At 39.4% G+C, this 19,947-nt stretch overlaps 1 protein-coding gene across 3 annotated transcripts in view; it reads left to right on the top strand.

Moving 5' to 3' along the window:
- capn15 (calpain 15) overlaps window positions 1–19,164 on the top strand; it is a 41,994-nt gene extending 22,830 nt beyond the window's left edge. For all 3 annotated transcript variants that reach the window (XM_087794207.1, XM_087794206.1, XM_087794205.1), the window contains exons 3-12: window positions 4,200–4,408; window positions 5,427–5,610; window positions 7,263–7,486; window positions 7,829–7,954; window positions 9,371–9,523; window positions 13,459–13,620; window positions 13,684–13,922; window positions 14,009–14,178; window positions 15,344–15,522; window positions 16,777–19,164. In XM_087794207.1, the coding sequence (XP_087650333.1) occupies window positions 4,200–4,408; window positions 5,427–5,610; window positions 7,263–7,486; window positions 7,829–7,954; window positions 9,371–9,523; window positions 13,459–13,620; window positions 13,684–13,922; window positions 14,009–14,178; window positions 15,344–15,522; window positions 16,777–16,954 (1,824 nt within the window). In that variant the 3' untranslated portion in view covers window positions 16,955–19,164. The remainder of the gene's footprint in view (window positions 1–4,199; window positions 4,409–5,426; window positions 5,611–7,262; window positions 7,487–7,828; window positions 7,955–9,370; window positions 9,524–13,458; window positions 13,621–13,683; window positions 13,923–14,008; window positions 14,179–15,343; window positions 15,523–16,776) is intronic.
- Window positions 19,165–19,947: the final 783 nt, after the last annotated feature.

Genomic DNA, 19,947 nt, shown 5'->3' with positions numbered 1-19,947 from the left:
TCCACTTTTCCAAGTGATACAGCAGCACGACTACAGGGTAATGAGTATTGTGTTGAGAATTTTGCCTCAAAAATGGTGTATATATATAATTATTTTTTTTGCATTTACCACTTTTTTCTATACTTGACGAAAGTTGTTTGCTAAATATCTTGGAAAAATATTATAAATACGGCTTGTCCATTCCTGCCAGCCTGATCCTGTAGGCAGCAAACCATGGAGAAGGTTTCTGCATTTCCCCCTTTTCCCACACTTTACAGCTTATGAACCCCAAGAGCACCAATTAGCCTTTGTTGGTCCATTTCCATAGCTTCCATGGAAGAGTTCCAACAGATATGCACCATTTCACATCCCTAACGCCTCATTGCTCCAAGGTTTCGGGAGATAAAAGGAACCAGATTAGTCAAAATTGTATTTTACAGCCAACAGAACTACTTTTAAACTGGAAAAACAAAACTGTGGGAAGTAAAATAAGAGAAGTCACATTCATTTACTGTGCAGTTGAAACCATTTTTGTATCTATTGTTTTTGTTGTTGATCCATTTGTATATAAATAGTGTTTTCCCTCATTCATGGGACTTCCTGCTATGACAGCGTTTCAGTTTGTGACAACATTGTTCTTGTTTGATACTTTTGTTTTGATTTTAACAACAGATGCACTGTGAATGGCAGCACTGAGGACTGTTATCGCCAGTTTTTTTCAGGAGATAAATGGGTTGTCAGCATACATTATTTTTTAAACTCTCCTGCCAGAACGCATGAGAAACAAGACAAACAGCAGGGCTTTTTCAGCTCGACACTGATCTGGAGTCTAGACTTCCCATGAGTGGAGTGATAAACTCCTGACAGAAGTGTGTCACAACACAGCAACATGATTCTGAGCAGCAAGCATGAATATTGCAATATAAAAATGTATTTTGGGTTATTTTCTGAAAAATCTGAATACTGAACAGTCAAATACTCACTTTATCAGATGCCTGTTCATACACTTTTAATATACTGGGTGATAATGTCAACTGCAAACAAGTTTAAAGAACACTTTAAGCAGGTTAGAGGCCAAGTTGTTCACCTGACCCACCACATGCAATGAGAGACAGAACAACGTTTGCAAAGCTCTTGTTCTTAGAAGCTTCATTATTATTACCTTCATACAGAGTAATGGACAGTTATTACCGAAGGTAAAGGGGAGAGTGCAGACAGGGTTGAATTGGTGTAAACAGTCGGTGGTGCTCCGTGAGTAGCAAAGAGAGTTAAAGAGAAGTTTCAAAGAACAGTAGAGTATAGTTAATAGACATTAACAACGTTACACTAAGCTCTTGTACTGACTCAGTTTGAGAAGATCAGGTTTTCACGGGGCGTGACTAGGAAGGACGACAAACAAGTGTGTCACAGGAACGGCTCAAAGTCGAAAGGTTTTAACATAAAGTGAGCGAAGCAGGGGACAAACTAAAATAATAATGTTAAAAATTGAATCTAGCTGGTAAAGGGGGAAGAGAAAGACACGCATTAAGGTTTAGGGAAGTGTTGAAAGAGTACATGGATAGGATAGATGGAGGACACACAAGAATAGGTCAAGGACAGAGTAATCCCCTTAAGGGAACTGCTGTTAGAATGATGGTTTATGCTTTCTTTTTGTTGATGGAAAATAGGCTAAATGTGTTGACCCATTTCCATAGAAACTTTGGCAAACTTATTTCAACACCTCAATATGTCAGATCTGCATCAACTTGTTTCCTGTACATCATAAGAAAGAGAAGTTATATTAATTCCATGATGAGTGTATTAAGGGATTGTATTTGTATTTTAACTTTCCTCCAGCAACCTAATAACAAAATAATATTAATAGTCAGAGCTCTTAAAATGTAACATTGAAGTGACAAATGAAATGAAAGTCTATGACTGGTGGTAAAAAAATATCAATAGGTTAAAATGTTGACTAGTTAAGCTGAGCGACTTATAAATGGACATCCCAAACTACTAACATATTACAAACTTACTGTTTAATGCTGAATCATTTTGCAATTCCTTCAGTGTTAACAAGAAATAAAGTTTATTTTATTTAAGGAATTCCTATTGTGCATAATTTCAATTACATAATTTCACAATTATAACAATTATAACTTGTTTTTTTACTATGCAAATACTATTTTACAATTCATACCAACATTGTCATTAAATATGATTGTATTTATCAGTTTTATTCTTTTGTTTCATTAATAAATCCTCCTGATATTCAAATTTAACTAAACTTTGTATTTATTTATGAGTTTTGAAAGAAGGAACATGTATCTTCTGAACCTAATGGTGCAAAAAAACCTCTCAAGTGTCCTCAGAGACACACTGGAGATAATAATTACTTTAATATGACGATTACATTGCTCACATATTCTGTTTTCACTGCTCAGTTTTACGAATGAAATAAAAACATCAGGGGGCTTTATTTTCTTGGTGGATTGATTACTTTAAGCAGTTTTTGCAACAGAACAAGGAGCACTGAAAAACCTGAATATCTACTTTACTTGTATTTTATGGTCATAACATAAGGCTCCCTCTACCTTTGAGAGAAGTTATTACTGCTAGAGTTCATCTCCTTAAGGAGCAATTTGGACTTTATTATTGTGACTCCCTGAACCTGGGTCTTATCCCTTGGTCACTTATCATATTATGTTTCATTTTATTTCACTGCAGGGCACTAAAATAAGACACTGGCACATTAATTTTCACTGTTTCTTTCCCCTGTGCTACAGTAAAGTGGCACTGCCACAAGTCAGTGTCATAAAAGCTGGCAGGAGGGTCACGTGGACGCCCGATCAACAACCCGTAAACACTCGGGCCGTAGCGTGGCGGAACAGTTGAAGTGATTGTGTCTGGTAGCTCATGCCTGAATTGAAGTAGCAAAATTGGATTGTGGGAGATGGCGACTAATCAATTGGCTTCACTGTGAGCCACCAGCGGGGGGCTCACATCCTGTCTGGCAGCACAACAGACTCCGTCCAAATCTGACACCGGTGGTTGGAAAGTGGATATTCCTGCATGTGCGGCTGTTTGTCTTCTCAGGTTTGTACAGAAGAGTTTAAGATGAGCCGATAGTGTGTCACATCGGGTGTCTTGATCTGCCTGCTGTCACTGCAGTCGGGTTATCGGTACAGTGAAAATGTCCTCGCTGCAGACACGTTTTTCCGAATCCATTAATGGAGCCTGATGCTACAGAGGAACATGGCAAAATGTGGTACATTCAATTTTTGGAATCGATTTTTACGTGTCCTGTATCTGGGCTGTCACACAGCGACACGTTAAGAGTCCCGTTATGCTGTTTAGATGTGCCAGTTTGACATTAATTCACTCACCAGATTGGATGGTTCAAAGAGGGCATTGGGGGGGAGGGTGTATTTCAGAATGATACAAAATTCTTCTTCAGTGCAATGCTTGTTTTCTGCTTTGGTGTCGTGAATGTATCAACCCATTATGACTTTGAATCACTTTTTTTGAGTCCTGATATTTAAAACCAGAGGTCACCATTGACTACCTCAATTGTTGGTTGTAGCTAGCGCTGGGTATTCATCCAACATCTTTAATACCGGTACTAATACAGATGGTTTAATGTCTTTACTGGTTTTTATACTTTTTCAGTACCAATTTCATAACAACAATTCCACCAAAAAGAATTACAAGTTGTACAAATCTTTTTATTTCTCATCTCTGATACATTTTTAGTAACTTGATTTTTCTCGCCAAATAATTTCAAGTGCAAAAGAACACTTACAATTGAAACTGACACTGAATAATAGTCACATTATAAAGTTTTTTAAGACAAATTTAAACAATAAAAAATCATAAATTATCGCACGTTTTCGATATGCACATCGCACGTGGCAATATTGCGATATCGATATTTTTCCGATATATCGTGCAGCCTTTGTACTTATGGTCTGGTGTAGAAGATTTTAAATGAACATATACCTGTGGTTTGGCTATTTTCTCTGTCTACCTTTGTAGTAATTATATATACAAATACATATTAATATAAAGACTATATGAGAATGATCTCATGCGACTCAAGGACACTGAAAGCCCTCTTTGTTAGTAGCACATATTCACTCACATATTTCGGATTATAGACCTAATTTCAAGTGAAAGATAAAAACATGAGCGAGTCGTGTTCATTTGTACTTCTGTGTCTAATCTCCCATCTTTTTGTTCAGAACTCGGTCAACTTCGTGGACGACAGTTTCCCGCCAGGACCTCGCTCAGTGGGCTTTCCGGAGGGCGACAGTGTCCAACAACGCATCAAAAAATGGCTCCGACCACACGAGATCAACTGCAGCAATTTCAAAGACCGAGGCGTCAAGTGGTCTGTGTTTCGCACGCCTCGACCCTCTGACATCCTGCAAGGACTGCTGGGAAACTGCTGGTGAGCTGTCAGAACTGATTTCCAATACAAACGGCAACTGACAAATTCATGACCCATCGTTGCAATAGTTATAAACGCCATGATATGTTGCCAAACCGAACCAAAAAAAAGTAACTCATGTTATCTTATGGCATGTCCTTTGGATTGTACTAAAATGGTCCATGATTCAGCTTTCTGTCTTCGTTAAACACCGCATAAAGAAAAGATGGCTAGAGGCAGAGAACTAGTGATACAGGAGGAAGGAGAAAGTGATGAATCTGAGGAAGAGAACGGAACAAAGATGAGCAGTGAATGAAAGTGCAGGAGGAGACACATGAACCACTGCACCTGACAGCAAGATAATTCTTCAGGATGTAGTTCCGGACTCATCCTTTATCTCTTTGCCCTTGTTCTGTGTCCTCGGGGTGTGTTTCTTAGTGTCGGCTTCGCAAGTCTCTCCCTCACACACACACACGGATAAACACAACACAAAACACACACTGGCACACAGTGAATAGACTTTTTTCTATCACAAGAACACGTTTCTTATCAAAAAATAACTTCCCCTGTGCCAAATCCTGCTGCTCGTGAAAGGATCTAACCTAAATCTTCCCTCTATTGTGCCACCTCTCTCTCTCTCACATGCATTCATGCATCAACTTGTGTTTGGATGACAGTCTAAACGCCTTGTCTAATGAAGAAATCATATGCTTTAAATAGTTTGATATTGTTGTCAGTTTTAGCTCACATCTGCTTCATTATTTTCAAAACAGCAGTGAGTCTGTATAGAGTAACTATTCGCTCAGAATAACAGTTTTATTTTTGTGAATTAACTATTAGCAGAAATGTATTGAGGTTGAGAATAAAGTTTTAACTTTTCTGATTGGTAATACTTTCCTTTTCTGCTCTGAATGACCTTTTTTTATAATCCAAAATTGTGCAAAGAGAAAATGACTTGAAGGATGTGATTTTCAATAATGGAGGATGAACTCGGTGGGATTCCTCATTTTGACTTGATCATTTCCACTTCCCTTCTCAGGTTCCTGAGTGCATTAGCGGTGCTGGCAGAACGTCCAGAGTTAGTGGAGAGAGTGATGATCACCAGAACCATCTGCACCGAGGGAGCCTATCAGGTCCGGTTATGTAAAGACGGCACCTGGACCACCGTGCTGGTGGACGACATGCTGCCGTGTGATGACTACGGTTACCTCCTTTTCTCTCAGGTGAGACCAGATTTTAAGAGCCGCATTTCGTGTCTGGATTTTGCCCACAAAAGACAATTTATGGTCTTTATTCTGAGGACAAATTGTCTTGTCGAAGTCTCCTTCGCTTGAAGAACACTCAGACATTTTCAAGGAGTATTAATAGTCCTTGAGTTGATCAATCATTCTCACTTGCACATTGTAACAGTTAATGACCCACACAATGACATAACAAATAGGAAAACATAATGAATGAATAACTAAATGAGTTAATAAATATATGGCTTTTAAATAAAAGAATAATGAATGAAAAATAAAGTCACCCATCAACTAACATGTGGACCACCAAGCACGAATATGATCTTTGATGCATGAACTCCCCTCGGCACTGACTACTGTTGTTACGTCATTCGTTCTCTGGCCCGTCCTTATAATAAAATGTCATCTCTTACGTGGAACGTAATCTTCTTCCAATCAGTGTTCGTTAACTACCATGACCTTTAATTTGATTACCCGTTTGTCCCTGAAGACCGAACAAAGAATGAAAGTAGTGCATGTCGAGATCTGATTATTTAACTGCTAATTACATCAGACTTGAATTATGACGGTCATACCGTATAGGAGAGGAAAGAACACATGATGGTCATTGGAGTTATTTAATTTCCTGGATATATTTTTACGTTCAACATCATGAAGCTCACCAGAGTAACACTTCTTTAATATTTACAACTGTCACCTGTCCTGAATTTCAATGAATCATTAATCCAGTGAAGCTTCTATTTGATATGATTCATTCAGGTGCCTGGAGCTGCACATGGAAAAAATAACAATTTTCATTTCAATGAACTCCTCGCTGGGCTGGTTGATGATGCAAAACGAGTTACATCTGAAATTGGAATATCCATCCTCTTTTTCTTCTGACTTTAACCATGAATTAAATCAGAATATAAATACAAATATTGTGTTGCCATTATCAGTGAAGGGTTTAACTGATTTAGAGTTGTGTAACATTGAACTACAAGAAATACAATCTTGAACATAAATAAAATACACCTTAACTATTTAAAGATTAAAATTGAAAGTGTGTGTTACTATAAGTTTGATGTTATTTTTATGTGAAAAAGATCAATAATCTATAAATGTATTATTTAATATTCGAAAAAATTATAATTAATAACATAAAACAATTGAAGCATTTTTTTTTACAATGTTTTAAATTAAACCAAACAAAAACATCAGGGAAACCACAGGAACAAAAGAAATAATAAAGAAATAAGTTAAAAATTAAATTCAAATAAGTTAAATACAGAGCAACAGATCGCTTTGGATTATTGGATATAAAGTATATAAATATAGCTTCAATTTTAAGTTCATTTTAAAATATAATAAATATCTGTTAAAGAATGAAATATATTTAATTAAAATATGATCCTTCCTAAAACCTAGTTTCTTTGAAAATTGCAAAGAATCAGTTGCTTTTTCTGTTATTTAATCATTCGATTATGTGTCTCTTTCAAACTTGTGATAATCCTGTAACCATCGGATGAGTTCTAGCAAGTATTTAGCGTCACGCCTCAATAACGGCTCAGACGCAAGCATGAGAACCTCCTGACATGAAATGATTCATTCACCAAACTGCGGTCGAAGAGTAAATCCTCCTCCCGTGCTCGCAGGCCCAGAGGAAGCAGTTGTGGGTGGCGCTGATCGAGAAAGCCTTGGCCAAACTCCACGGCTCCTACTTCGCCCTGCAGGCGGGGCGTGCCATCGAGGGTCTGGCCACGCTGACGGGGGCTCCGTGCGACTCCCTGATGCTGCAGGTCAGCTCCACCAACCCCCGGGAGGAACCCATCGACACGGACCTGATCTGGGCCAAGATGCTCAGCTCAAAGGAAGCCGGGTAAGACGTGAAGCCCACCTGACGGCTGCGTGTGTTTCCATTATGATCCGCCGTGTGTGATCTAACGGAATATTCAAACCAACACTTGTAAAGATCAAATGATGAATTTCAAGCGTCGGTAGGAAAAGACAATGAGCTGATTCAAAGCCGCAACTGTGTTGAATTTCAAATGCTAATATAATTGGAGCCCTTTCCATTCAAGCTTGAATGGCGACAGCAGGCGGCTCGTAGCGCCCGAAAAACATGGGACGTGATCCCTGTCATGATGTTGATCCAGGACTAGATGGAGATTCCGACATGTTTTCTTACAACGTGAATCACATGCTTGGTGTCTTCCGACAGGTTCTTGATGGGAGCTTCGTGCGGAGGAGGGAATATGAAGGTGGACGATGCCGTCTACGAGTCTCTCGGTCTGCGGCCGCGACACGCCTACTCCATCCTGGATGTGCGTGACGTCCAAGGTTACAGGTACGAGACTCGTCCTCTCGGTGTCGTAGATTCAGCTGCACTGGCAGGTGTTTTTAACCACATTCACTCTTGGATTGAAAAACTAAATCCCATTCTAATAAGATTACAAAATAATTCACTGCTGGTTGGATGATTTTTTCATCCATTGTCTGAACTTCATGACCGCTATGACATCTGCAAAAAATATTCTTCAAATCCTGACTTGAGACTGTTAAGCTCAACAATGGAATTTATTAAGCCAATAAACACAAGCTAGAGAAGTCAGCAGACTTGGCAAGACAGACCCAAACAAAAGACAATAGCACTCAACTATCTGCCAGATGACACGATTCTTTCTAAACTAGGAGATCTTCATAAAAGTTGAGGTTCCCAGCGTAGACGTGAATACATGCTTTCACCTCTCACCTTTCCATTACCCAACTCGACCCCCGTCCTGCCCTCTTCTTTTGACTGCTAGCGGTTTATTGTGTCTGATTGTGAAAGGTAAACGTATGCTGGGGTACTTTAGTTCTTTTCTTTGCCCAGATGGTTGTTCCATTAACCATTATTTACACTTGACATTTTAAGGTATTTTAAAAAAAGGTAATAAAATATTCTCGCATCTCAGGCTTAAAACATATAAACGTAATCCTCTTTATTGTGACAAAGTGGTAAATAAGTGTTAGCACCAGCTTGAACGCAACTAGCTTAGATTACTTAGCTGAGCTAGAAAGTAGTAATTCAGTGTAAAATGTATAATTTCATATTGGAAGGAGAGATTCTGCAGCTCTTTTCTAGTGTGTATTGTCGCTGACATGTTTATGATTATCTTTATTTTTATAATTGGGTTTGTTTTACGTTGTTTTTTCATCATTATTATATTTTTGTCATTATATATCATTGTTTTTGTAATTGTTTTAATATCTCTACTGTTAGTTTGAATTTATGTTACGTTTTCTTTCTTGTAAACTCTTGAAACATGTGCAAATAATAAATGTATATTAATATATACTGTATATCTACTGCATCAACGATGGCTGAAAGATTTAGTTGAGATTGTTCAAGTCCTTCAGTTTAAATCTGGCGATAGGAGACGAATCACATTTCTGATAGCCGACACCGGCACTTCACCACTTGAGTGGGATTACTTTGATGTCATTTCACACACTAAGGACTCTTCCTCCCCACCTGCGAGAGTAAGTTGAAAGTCTCCGTAAATCCCCTGATGTCATTTGCCGGAGAGCCCCACACTGGCTTTAATCTACCGCTGTTCGGCTAATGGAGTGGAAGACCGGACCACAGTCAAGGCTGGGCGACATGCTAGTTAGCAGCATCTTGTTACAAGGGCTTGACTCTCAGGAAAGAAATGTGAAAAAGGATGAAGTGTTTTTTTTTTAAAAGAGCGGTTCACTTGAAATGCGTTTGTCTGCCCTCCAGGTTGTTGAGACTACGTAACCCCTGGGGTCGCTTCTCTTGGAACGGCAGCTGGTCGGACGAGTGGACAGACTGGCCTCAGCATCTGCGCCACGAGCTGATGGCACACGGCAGCAGCGAGGGCGTCTTCTGGATGGAGTACACCGACTTTATCAAGTAAGACTCGCTCAGTTTCGGGACCATTATCTGCCTTCATACTTCTGTACAAGATCACCTTGATGAGCTGCTGTCGCGTCTTACTAGGGGAGAAAATATAGATAGATTTAAACATCAAAATTTTGTTTTTCCTCATGGTATCGTATCGATATTCAACAGCACTGAATAGATAAACACAACTCTTGAAAATATTAAGAGACAGCTGCAAAAATAACTATTTCTCTTTACTAATCATTGGTATGTGTTTGAGTAAAATGATGCTTGTTTCATTCTATCAACTACTGACAACATTCTTCCCAAATTCCAAATAAAAAGATTGTTATTCAGAGCATTTATTTGCAGAAAACTGACAAGTGGTTAAAGTCATGTGTTCTGACCTCAAATAAGGCAAAGAAAACAAGGTTATATTCATTTTCAAAGAACAGAATACCAATTTTTTAACTTGGGAAGAGTTCAGATATCAGTATTTTAATGGAATTACGCTGATATTTAATCCCCGCTGTCATGCGTGTTGTCATGCTCTCCAGTCTTTCACATTGTTCTTTGGTTATTCCACTCCTGGAGCAAGAATTCAAGTAGCCCAGCTCTGTTTATGACTATATATATATATAATATCGATTATTTCAATACACGCCCTACTTCTATCGAGGTTTTGTTTTGCTTGCGCACAGATTGACTCCCATTTACATCACCACTGAAATGAAGTCACTTTGGGCTGAAGATGATTAATTGTTTTGTAATCTCATGGCTCACTGACCATCTGGACACCAAACTTTTATGTTTGTGTTCATAAGCTGCGTCACAAACAAAGCTGGAGCTGTTGTGGGGTTTTGTTCAACATTTGTTTTCGTCAAATTCTTGTGAATCTGATTTAGGTTTTTATTGTAAAATGGCTTTGTTTGACAACTTTAATTTTAATAAGCCCCTTTTTAGTTACATTGACATTTTGGTTCTTTCGTGTTTGTTGTATATGAAATGAGCATCTCGGCTGAAGGATTTCTCTCTGATTTCTAATTATATTACTTTATTAAAATGTAATGTTGTTGTATCGTATAATTTAGGTCTCCTGTTGAGTACGATTATGGTTTTCTGGTGTTTTTGCTGCGACCTTGTTATGATGTTATTGCCTGCCGGAGGATTATTTATTAATTTGTGACAGGATTGTGACCATGTTGAGAGATAAACATGTCTTTTATTTCTCCCATAACTGTTCCCTTTTAACGTCGTGTTATAGCGGTGTAGTGATTGTATTTAAGGGATGTGACATTCAGTGCTGTTCTGCTGTTTAGCTTCAAGTCGTAGCATGACGGGATTGACTTGTTGCCAGATTAGGGCACTGTGATGTTTTTCCCTCCTGTTGTTGAGGGATTTTATTGAGGATGTTGTGGTGTTTCATGATTACCAAAGGATCGTGGGGTGGAATGACAAATTCTGTGTTACTAATGTTTTATAACGGGGGTGACGTTTTAGGACTGTGGGGGAGTTTTTAAGCATGTTAGCTTTTCCCCATAAACTCCAGAGACGTGATTATGTTTTTGTTCTCCAGTGATGTTTATTATGCAGCTACATTTCATCCTAATGGGATAATGGCACTCAAGGGTTTATTGTTTGTGTGTTTTTCCATCTAAAAGTGGTTCATTTTTATTTATTTATTTCATTGAGATAGGGTTTTTTTTCCTTTGATTTTGTTGTTGTGGATCATCATTCATTTTATTAATATGAAGTTGCTGAGCTGAAGACACTGACCAACATATATGTAATTGTTTGACTCCCTTATCTTTCCAAGTATGGGATGATGTCAAATGAACAACTTCCACTTTCCGTTTGTTATTTTCGAGACTGCATCAATGTTGTGGTTCACTGAGGTACAAAAGCTTAAGTGTTGTGTAATGGATTTTTGCGTTTTCTTTCATGCTACCTCCTTGAAAAAAAATGACCAAAACAAATCCACTTTATTTAAGTTAAAAGGGCTCTTTTTTCTTTCCGTGAGTCTTGAATACATAAGCAAGATGGAGCCGCTGCTTTCGTTAACAGTATTGAGTTTTGTCTTCCTCACACGGCACCCTCGTCTTGACTGATGGTCAGTGTTGCAGAATCATTCAGAGTGTGAAGGTCCGACGGAACATAAATTATGTAAATATGCGTCTCCGTGTCTTTTATTTATGGCTCCCCTGCCAGGTAGAATTAAAGTTATAATAAGTCCTGACACACCCGTCTTCTTGAGTAACTCCGTGAATATGTTTCACCGCGGACGAGACGCACATTTGTCTTCCTGGTTTTGTTCGAAAATAAACTCATAGAGTAATGGCGGAGTGTGTGTTGCAAGTGCAGCAGCGGAACACATGTTGGTCATAAGATAACAAGAGCCGTGATGAACAGCGGACACATTTGACTTCAAAGATGGAAGCTTTGTTCAAAAACCTTTAACACACTTGGCCCTTTTTTCACCTCCGTCAGCGTGATCGCCGAGACGACAAGATGGTTGTCAGAAAAGCAAGTGATGAAACAGACTAAAAAAAACGATGTATGTCCCTCTGGGACTCATCTCTCCTTTGAAGACCTCGCTCTATTATGTTAGTAAGTAATGGTTTTGCTCGTCTTCATCCTCCAGGGCCCGGCTCTTGTCTCAGCGTTATTTCCATCTGATCTATGAAATTGCTTAACTTGTGGCAGCAGAGAGATCAAGTGTTTAAGCTTTTCCTTGTCCTTCTATATTTACCACCTAAAAATGAAGGCATGCTGTGGAATACCACCTCTTAAAAAGCAATACTCTAAAAGTTAAAGCAGGACTAAGATAACAGATGCTGTAACTGCATCATGTCAAGTTAGTGGAGGGAAAATAATTAAAAATGAATGCTTTCATTGGAAATAAGTCAGATTTATTGTTTGAAATACAACTCCAAATGTGCCATGGTAACCACTATTAATACTAAGAGAAAATAAAATGTGTAATCCTGTTATGACATTAAGGCTTGTGTTATCTCTGGGTCAAAGTTACCCTGTGGTCCAGAAACAATCGTATGTGTTCACCTTGACCCAGAGACAACACAAGTGATACCACAAATGCATTTATTTTATGTCCCCCGGTCACCTTGACCCAGAGACAACACAAGGGATACCACAAACCCATTTATTTTCGGTCCACCGGGTCACCTTGACCAAGAGACAACACAAGGGATACTACAAACACATTTATATTCGGTTCTCGGGTCACCTTGACCTAGAGACAACTCAAGAGATACCACAAACACATTTATTTTATGTCCACCGGGTCACCTTGACCCAAAGACAACACAAGGGATATTGGAAATGCATTTATTTTATGTCCACCAGGTCACCTCGACCCAGAGACTATACAAGAGATACCACAAACACATTTATTTTAGGTCCACCGGGTCACCTTGACCCAAAGACAACCCAAGGGATATCGCAAACACATTTATTTTCAGTCCACCGGGTCACCTTGACCCAGAGACAACACACAGGTTAAATAATGAAAACTAAAATATATAATAATAAGACACTAAATGTATTATGGTTACAATCCCTTCAGATTTTCTAGAACAACATAAAAGCAGGATAAATTGTTCCCCTTAATTATATTGGGATTGAAAAAAGGAAATTCCTAGAAAGGTTCAGTCAAGTTGATGGAAAGGAAAAGTCTCTTAACAGACGACGTTATCTAAACACACAGAAACAATTGCCTGCGACTCTTAATTTATCCTCCCGTGACGTGGCGAAGGTGCTGAAACCCTCAGGCGGCAATTTGTCTTTCAGTTTCATGCCGTTGCTTTCAGCGTTCTTTCTTCTGAACGCCTCAGTGTTGCATCAAAGGGGGAGAAGGATCTTTTATGCAGGTGTACAGATGGAAACGAATCTTCCTGATTAAAGATTGACAGTTTTTTGTTAATAAAGTTCTTCTTTTCTTCACCCAGGTACTTCGACTCGGTAGACATCTGTAAGATCCACTCGGACTGGCAGGAGGTCCGACTGCAGGGCTGCTTCCCGAGCAAAGCCAGCGGTCCGGTCACCGTCACGGCTCTCACCGTCCTGGAAAGGACGGCGCTGGAATTCGCCCTCTTTCAGGAGGGGAGCAGGTAATGATGGCCGCCGCCGCACAACAGCGTCGTTCCCACCGACTCATCCGTCGCTTTCCTCAGGCGCTCCGACACGGCCGACAGCCACCTGCTGGACCTGTGCATCATGGTGTTCCGGGCCTCGTTCGGCAGCAGCAACAAGCTGACCCTGGGCCGCCTGCTGGCCCACAGCAAGCGGGCGGTGAAGAAGTTTGTGGGCTGCGACGTGATGCTGGAGCCGGGGGAGTACGCCGTCGTCTGCTGCGCCTTCAACCACTGGCAGATGAACGTCAGCGGGACCACCGGAGGTCCACCCACGCCCGGTACGTCACTCTGGGATCGGAGATGTAGCTCGTTCAGAAGTGACTCATGTCTTCCTCTTCTTTTCAAATTCTCGTCCATGTTCTAGTTTCCAGTCCCACAAGTGCGGCGGCGCGCCGGCCCAGTCAGGATTTCCCAGGATACATCCTGGCCATCTACAGCTCCAGACAGGTGATGGTGGAGCAGGTGGAAGCCATGGCCACCACCCTGGCTGATGCCATCATCCTTCTCACCGAGAACAAGGGAGAGAGACACGAGGTGAAGCTTTTTTCAGAGTCATCGTGTTCCCTTGTTTCTAAGAATTGATCACATGACATCTGTTTCTGTTTCTCGTTAAGAAAGTTCCCGTCAAATTGAAACTGAAACTCGCTATGAGGTGCAAAATCCACAGCTCAAAGTTCCTTAAAATATATCCTTTTTTTAAAATCAAAACACCACATTTCACATTTTTATTAACCTTAAATATAGTACAAGTCTGTTTGAATCTTAAAAAGAATTTCCTGGAAAAGGTTTCCTTCAATAATCTACAGAAAATAAATAAATAAATGAGAATTGTAAGGCTTTGTTTAAATGTCAGTGAAGGAACTAACTAGAGTCATAAACAGAAATACTAATCAAAAAGTAAAATTAATATAAACTAAATAGGTTTTATTTGTTCATATTGATTTTTATTTGCTCTCTAAATTGAACCCACTAAATTGAAGGAGTCGAGGGTGAAGGAGCCACATTTAGCTCTTAAGCTATGTCTTCCAGACTCCTGGTCTAAACTTACTGAATAAATAATTATATATAATTATTTAATCATGATAATAAGTGGCCTGTTTGCTCACTTTTTGTCTTGCAGTGGTCACTATTGAATTATCTGTCAATAGATGTCTTATTTATCGTACCAACCATTTAACATTATAATAAACATTAATGACCTTAAATATCTAAACTCAGAGTGTTTGACTCTAAAATGTCTCTAGGATTGTTTTCTTAATAACTGTAACTAGTGTGTTTTAACATATTGCACCTGAAGATGGTTCACAACATTATATGAATCCATTTTTAAACTCACATTTTTAAACCTATCTGCCTGTTTAAAGAAGCAGATGATGATCTGTGGGGTCAGGAATGAGTTCATCTTTTAAAGTTCTCTGTTGAATAATTTCACTCATTACCATAAATTAACATTCGTAATGACATTTCATGATCACGTTGACCTTTTAAACACCTGTAATAATATTATAAAGTAAAAAAAAAAAAAGAAAAGTTAAACGTGTGTTTGATCCTAGAAACCAAAGGCGTATTACTCACATGAGCGATGTGTCATTAAAGATGACTCATGTTCTCTGGATTAATTCCGCCTGGATTCAACCGCACGACTTGAACTTCTGTTCGCAGATGATTCACTTGTTTGTTTTTCTGTTTTAATTTCCAGGGCCGCGAAGGCATGACGTGCTACTACTTGACCCACGGCTGGGCGGGGCTGATCGTGGTGGTGGAGAACCGCCATCCCAAATACTACCTCCACGTCTCCTGCGACTGCACTGACAGCTTCAACGTGGTCTCCACCCGAGGAAGCCTGAAGACCATCGACAGCGTGCCACCTCTGCACCGGTACGAGCTCTGCTGTCACTAACCCTGTGTGTGCTGTGCGAGCGAGGAGTCTGGGATATGAAACCTGGTTTCCAACAAAAGCTGTAGTTGTTGTAGTAACAGTTGTTAAGACTTTCCTCCATAAATGCTGCAGCAGTGAAAGTAATTTGTTAATGTTAATCCCAACTAATTGAGGCTAAAGGTAAAACTATTGCTGTTATATATTGTATGTGCGTTAAGTTAAAACTTTCAATGTAAAAAAAGTAATGTAAATTTAATGTAAAAAACTAAAATCACAAGTAAACCAAAGTTAAGTTTTTCAATTGCAGCACTTACTGATATAAATGTGTATTGTATTGAACTAATAATTAGAACTCTTGTTTAAAAAGTGATTTTGTAAATATTAAAAAAGTAGTTAATAAAGAGACAAACAAATTTAAGTAAACGTAGCACTGTATCGATCAATGTCAAATCATTTTGGTGACAATTTACACCAATATAACTTCATAATTTTAGGTTTTAAATAAAAATTTAATTGAAATAGTTCAATGCTCTTTAACAAACTAATCAGTTGGTACTCAAAGGTTACTCGTTTTTTGTTTTTTTTATCAAACTTTTTAACAAGTCTCTAATTATTTGGATGAATACTTTTTATTTTTAGCTACTCTACCTACCTCTGGTAACAACATAGGAACAAGCGAAACAGAATAAATAAAAAAAAATGCCAGGTTTTTTTTTGGGTTGATAACAGCATAAATTAAAAATTAATTAAATAGTTATAAATTATATAAAATTAGTTGAATAAAATATAATGGAAATAAATGACATTATATTGAAGTGGAATGTATATTAAATCATTGTTTGAATTAAATTAAATACATTTAATTGAATAAAATAATATCTATGATCCAGACGGGTTGAACGAAAGTTCCCAATACTGTAAACACACTTACCTGATTAATTTGTTATTGAAACAAAACAAGTATGTTGATAATAATATTAAATGTATTATCTACACAGTAAAATATATTTTAGTTTTACACTCACTTATAAGTAGCCTACCAAACCTTAAAGCTGAAGTAAATAAATCACATTTTTTAATGACTTATCTGTTTATACAACGTTTAAAAATGTAATTAAATATAAAACTTCACAAGAGGTTGCAGTACAATCACAGTTTGTCTGAATTTGAATTCTAATATAGACTAGCAAATGTATTTCGTGATAAACGACAGTCCCTTGCTTGTATTTAGTTTCCTCTGTCTCCCCCTGCAGGCAAGTGCTGGTAGTGCTTTCACAGCTGGAGGGAAACGCTGGTTTCTCCATCACCCACCGGCTCGCTCACCGCAAAGCTGCTCAAGCCTCTCTGGGGGACTGGACCCCTACCAAAGCCACCCACAGTCCCCAGCTGACCCCGGACATCGACGGCCTGCACCGGCCCAGGCCGCTATGACCCCCGTCCACGGACTCGTCCACGCGGTCGGAACACTGGAACTTGAGTCGCACGTGTGTCTTCGCACCTGAATGTAACACACAAGAGTCCTCCCTTCTGACGCCCCGCCGTTTGGCCCCCGAACGCCTTCACTTCTCCGCCAAGTGGATGTGCCATGTCGAGGACGAAGGAGCCCCGGAGCCCCCCGCAAAGAGCCGTTTATCTCTCCGAGCCGCGTTGAGCAGAATCCCGGGCGACATCCGTGACCCGCAGCATCATCAGGGTTGGAAGTGCTGTAACTACTGAGACACTCTGAGCCAAACACAGACACTTTCACAGCCATGCTGTCTTCGAGTGTTCCGGGGGTGGGGGGGAGGGGGGGCGTCCCAGAATTCAGTGCGGTACGAAAAAAGAAAAAAAAAAAGAGCCAAACCACTCATGGAAGACACACTTTTATGTTGACGGTACCAGATCTCGTGGCTGGTTGCATGTTTTCGAAGCCTCACGCCATCACATGTCATGTAGCTGCCTCGCGCTCGCCATCTCCACAGCTGACCTCAGGACAGAACCGCAGGTGACGCAACACAAACACACACCTTCAGCAGTCAAACTTTCATCTGGTGACAAATTCTGTTGGAAAGTCTTCTTTATCACTCGTTTAATGAACCGTAGCAACGAATCTGCCCTTTTGTTCAGAACGATTTGTAAGACAAAACTTTTTTTATTCACTCAGAATCACACTTTACAGGCACGGGTTGAGATCCTCGGATATAGAAGTGAACAACATCTGACGTACAAACGGATAAAATCACATGTTTCGTTTTAATTCTGCCGTCATCGAGTAAAATATCAATTTTAGGTGTTTATATATTGCTTTAAATGATAGATTTAAGTAAAGAAAATGTATTTAATTAAAATATCCTAATATAACTTTTGATATAATATTGGATTTTATAACATTTTAACAATAAAATGTGAAACGTTTAATGAACATTAATACAGATTTAGTCAGAATAGTGATTAAGAAAAACATATTAAAGTAAGTAACAAATAAGATCAATTATAAGCCTTCTATAAGGAACCCTTATTCAGATTCTCTTCAGTGTCTCGTGGTCGTGATAAAATCCCATAAAGGAGTCGGAGGTGTGGGTGATACCAGGCTTTGATGGAGGTCGACGAGTTGAACGCCGGAGCTGCTCCCCGTGGAGGCGCAGCACATCGGCGTCACACTAAACCTGCTTTTCCAGATGGAAGCGGTGATTCACGCGCCGCACAAAAGCAGCAGAGTTCCCTGACAGCTCCGCTATGTCGCCTCGGCGCCGTCACAGGATTCTTTTTTGCTCAAGCTTTCCGAGGTCTCTTTCACGCCAGCGCCGCCGCCGGGCCCATCACTCAGGCGTCACCATGGCAACAGAGGCGGAACGCCCCGAGATTGAAGATGTTCAAAAAGTCATCGTCCTACTTTTATGTAACGGAGAAACAACTTGAAAAACTGAGACACAATTCTTTCACAAATGGCTTATTTTTCGAGTCGTGGCTTCAGGTGTGACTCCTGGCCGATGATTGACAGACGCCGTCACCCTCGCGTCACCTGGACCGTGTGCTGTCGCGATGAAAGCTGTACATATGTGATCCAAAGAAGAGGGCGGCGGGCGTGCGACCTGACGCTCACGAGGTCGTTCGCTCCATGCTGGTGATTGACAGGTGGCGAAGAATGTGATTCACGTCAAACCTGGAGCAGCAGACGTGAGACGAACCTGCACTGAAGACGGTTCTGCTTCACTGTCTGTCATCAAACGTCACTTTGGCTCCCGTTGCGTCGTGAACCTGCACTCCTGCTGTTCCTCCTCGAGCTCCAGAGCGCCACCTGCTGCTGAAGAGGCCGAAGTCAAAAGCTACTCAACCAACAGACCAGCAACTCTTTTTTTTCCTTTTTTTTTTTTTGTCCCTCGTCTGGTCTGCTTCTATTTAATTGTACAGTCAAATCTGCGTCGACTGATGTGAGAGATGCTGGTTAAAAGACTCCTTTTTTTAAATCTACCATCTAATAATAGAAACACTAAGAATCCTCGGAGAGAAGCCTAATACTAAGAAATTGTTCTGACGAATGTGATATATATTTTATTGATCTTTTCTGGGAGGTCGGGGGGCTGAATATATGTGTACAGATATGTATGTTTTAATTTTTAAAACTCAGGCTCCTATGGACCAAATAAACCTTTTGCAATTAAGTTAAGTCTGTTTCTGTGACGCATGGAAATGTTGTGTTTTTTTGTATGTTTTAAACATGATGGACTTGTTTCCAACCCTTCATATCCCCTGAATTCTTCTAATAGTCGCTGGTAATAAGAGAAAAGTGGCTCCTCTCTCAATTTACATTAATTTACAACACATTTATATAAAACTTCCAATGTTTTCCTGTTGTAATAACATCCTGAATTGGATTTTAAAATGAGATATTTGTTATTTAATTCACAGAATTCATTATTGAATCTATTTGTTGATGCGTTGGATTTTTATGTGGTGGTTAATTTTTAACGACTGCAGCTAGCATTTCTATCAACTAGCTAAAGTACATGGTTTCTCTACTTGATATTTGTTATCGGGTGGTAAAGTTTAACTTATAGTTATGCTAACCAACCAAATAAATCCTCAACTTACTTGAGACCTAGGCTCCTGCAAAGGTTTAGATGTTGTCTGCTCTCTTTCACTAAAAAGCAATAATCCAGGACATTAATAGAATAAGTTTTCCTTTTATTTAAAATGAATAAAAGAAAAATGTATAGTATAACATGCATGGAAAATGTATAAACGGATATAGCGTAACAAACTTGCAGCCCGCTTTGCTCTCTGTGACATAATATTCGGTGTCTCTATTTGTATTTAAGTTTTAATAAGCAAGGGAAATCAAATGTTATCATTTATATAAATTTGTTTTTATATAGTTAAGTTGGAATCATATTGCAAAATAAAATGACATGTACAATTGGGTAACAAACAATGGCCAAAATCCA

The sequence above is a fragment of the Callionymus lyra genome, chromosome 6 (assembly GCF_982586985.1).
Source record: "Callionymus lyra chromosome 6, fCalLyr1.hap1.1, whole genome shotgun sequence".
Taxonomy (NCBI): Eukaryota; Metazoa; Chordata; class Actinopteri; order Syngnathiformes; family Callionymidae; genus Callionymus; species Callionymus lyra.
This window is presented reverse-complemented; position numbering and strand designations above follow the sequence as displayed.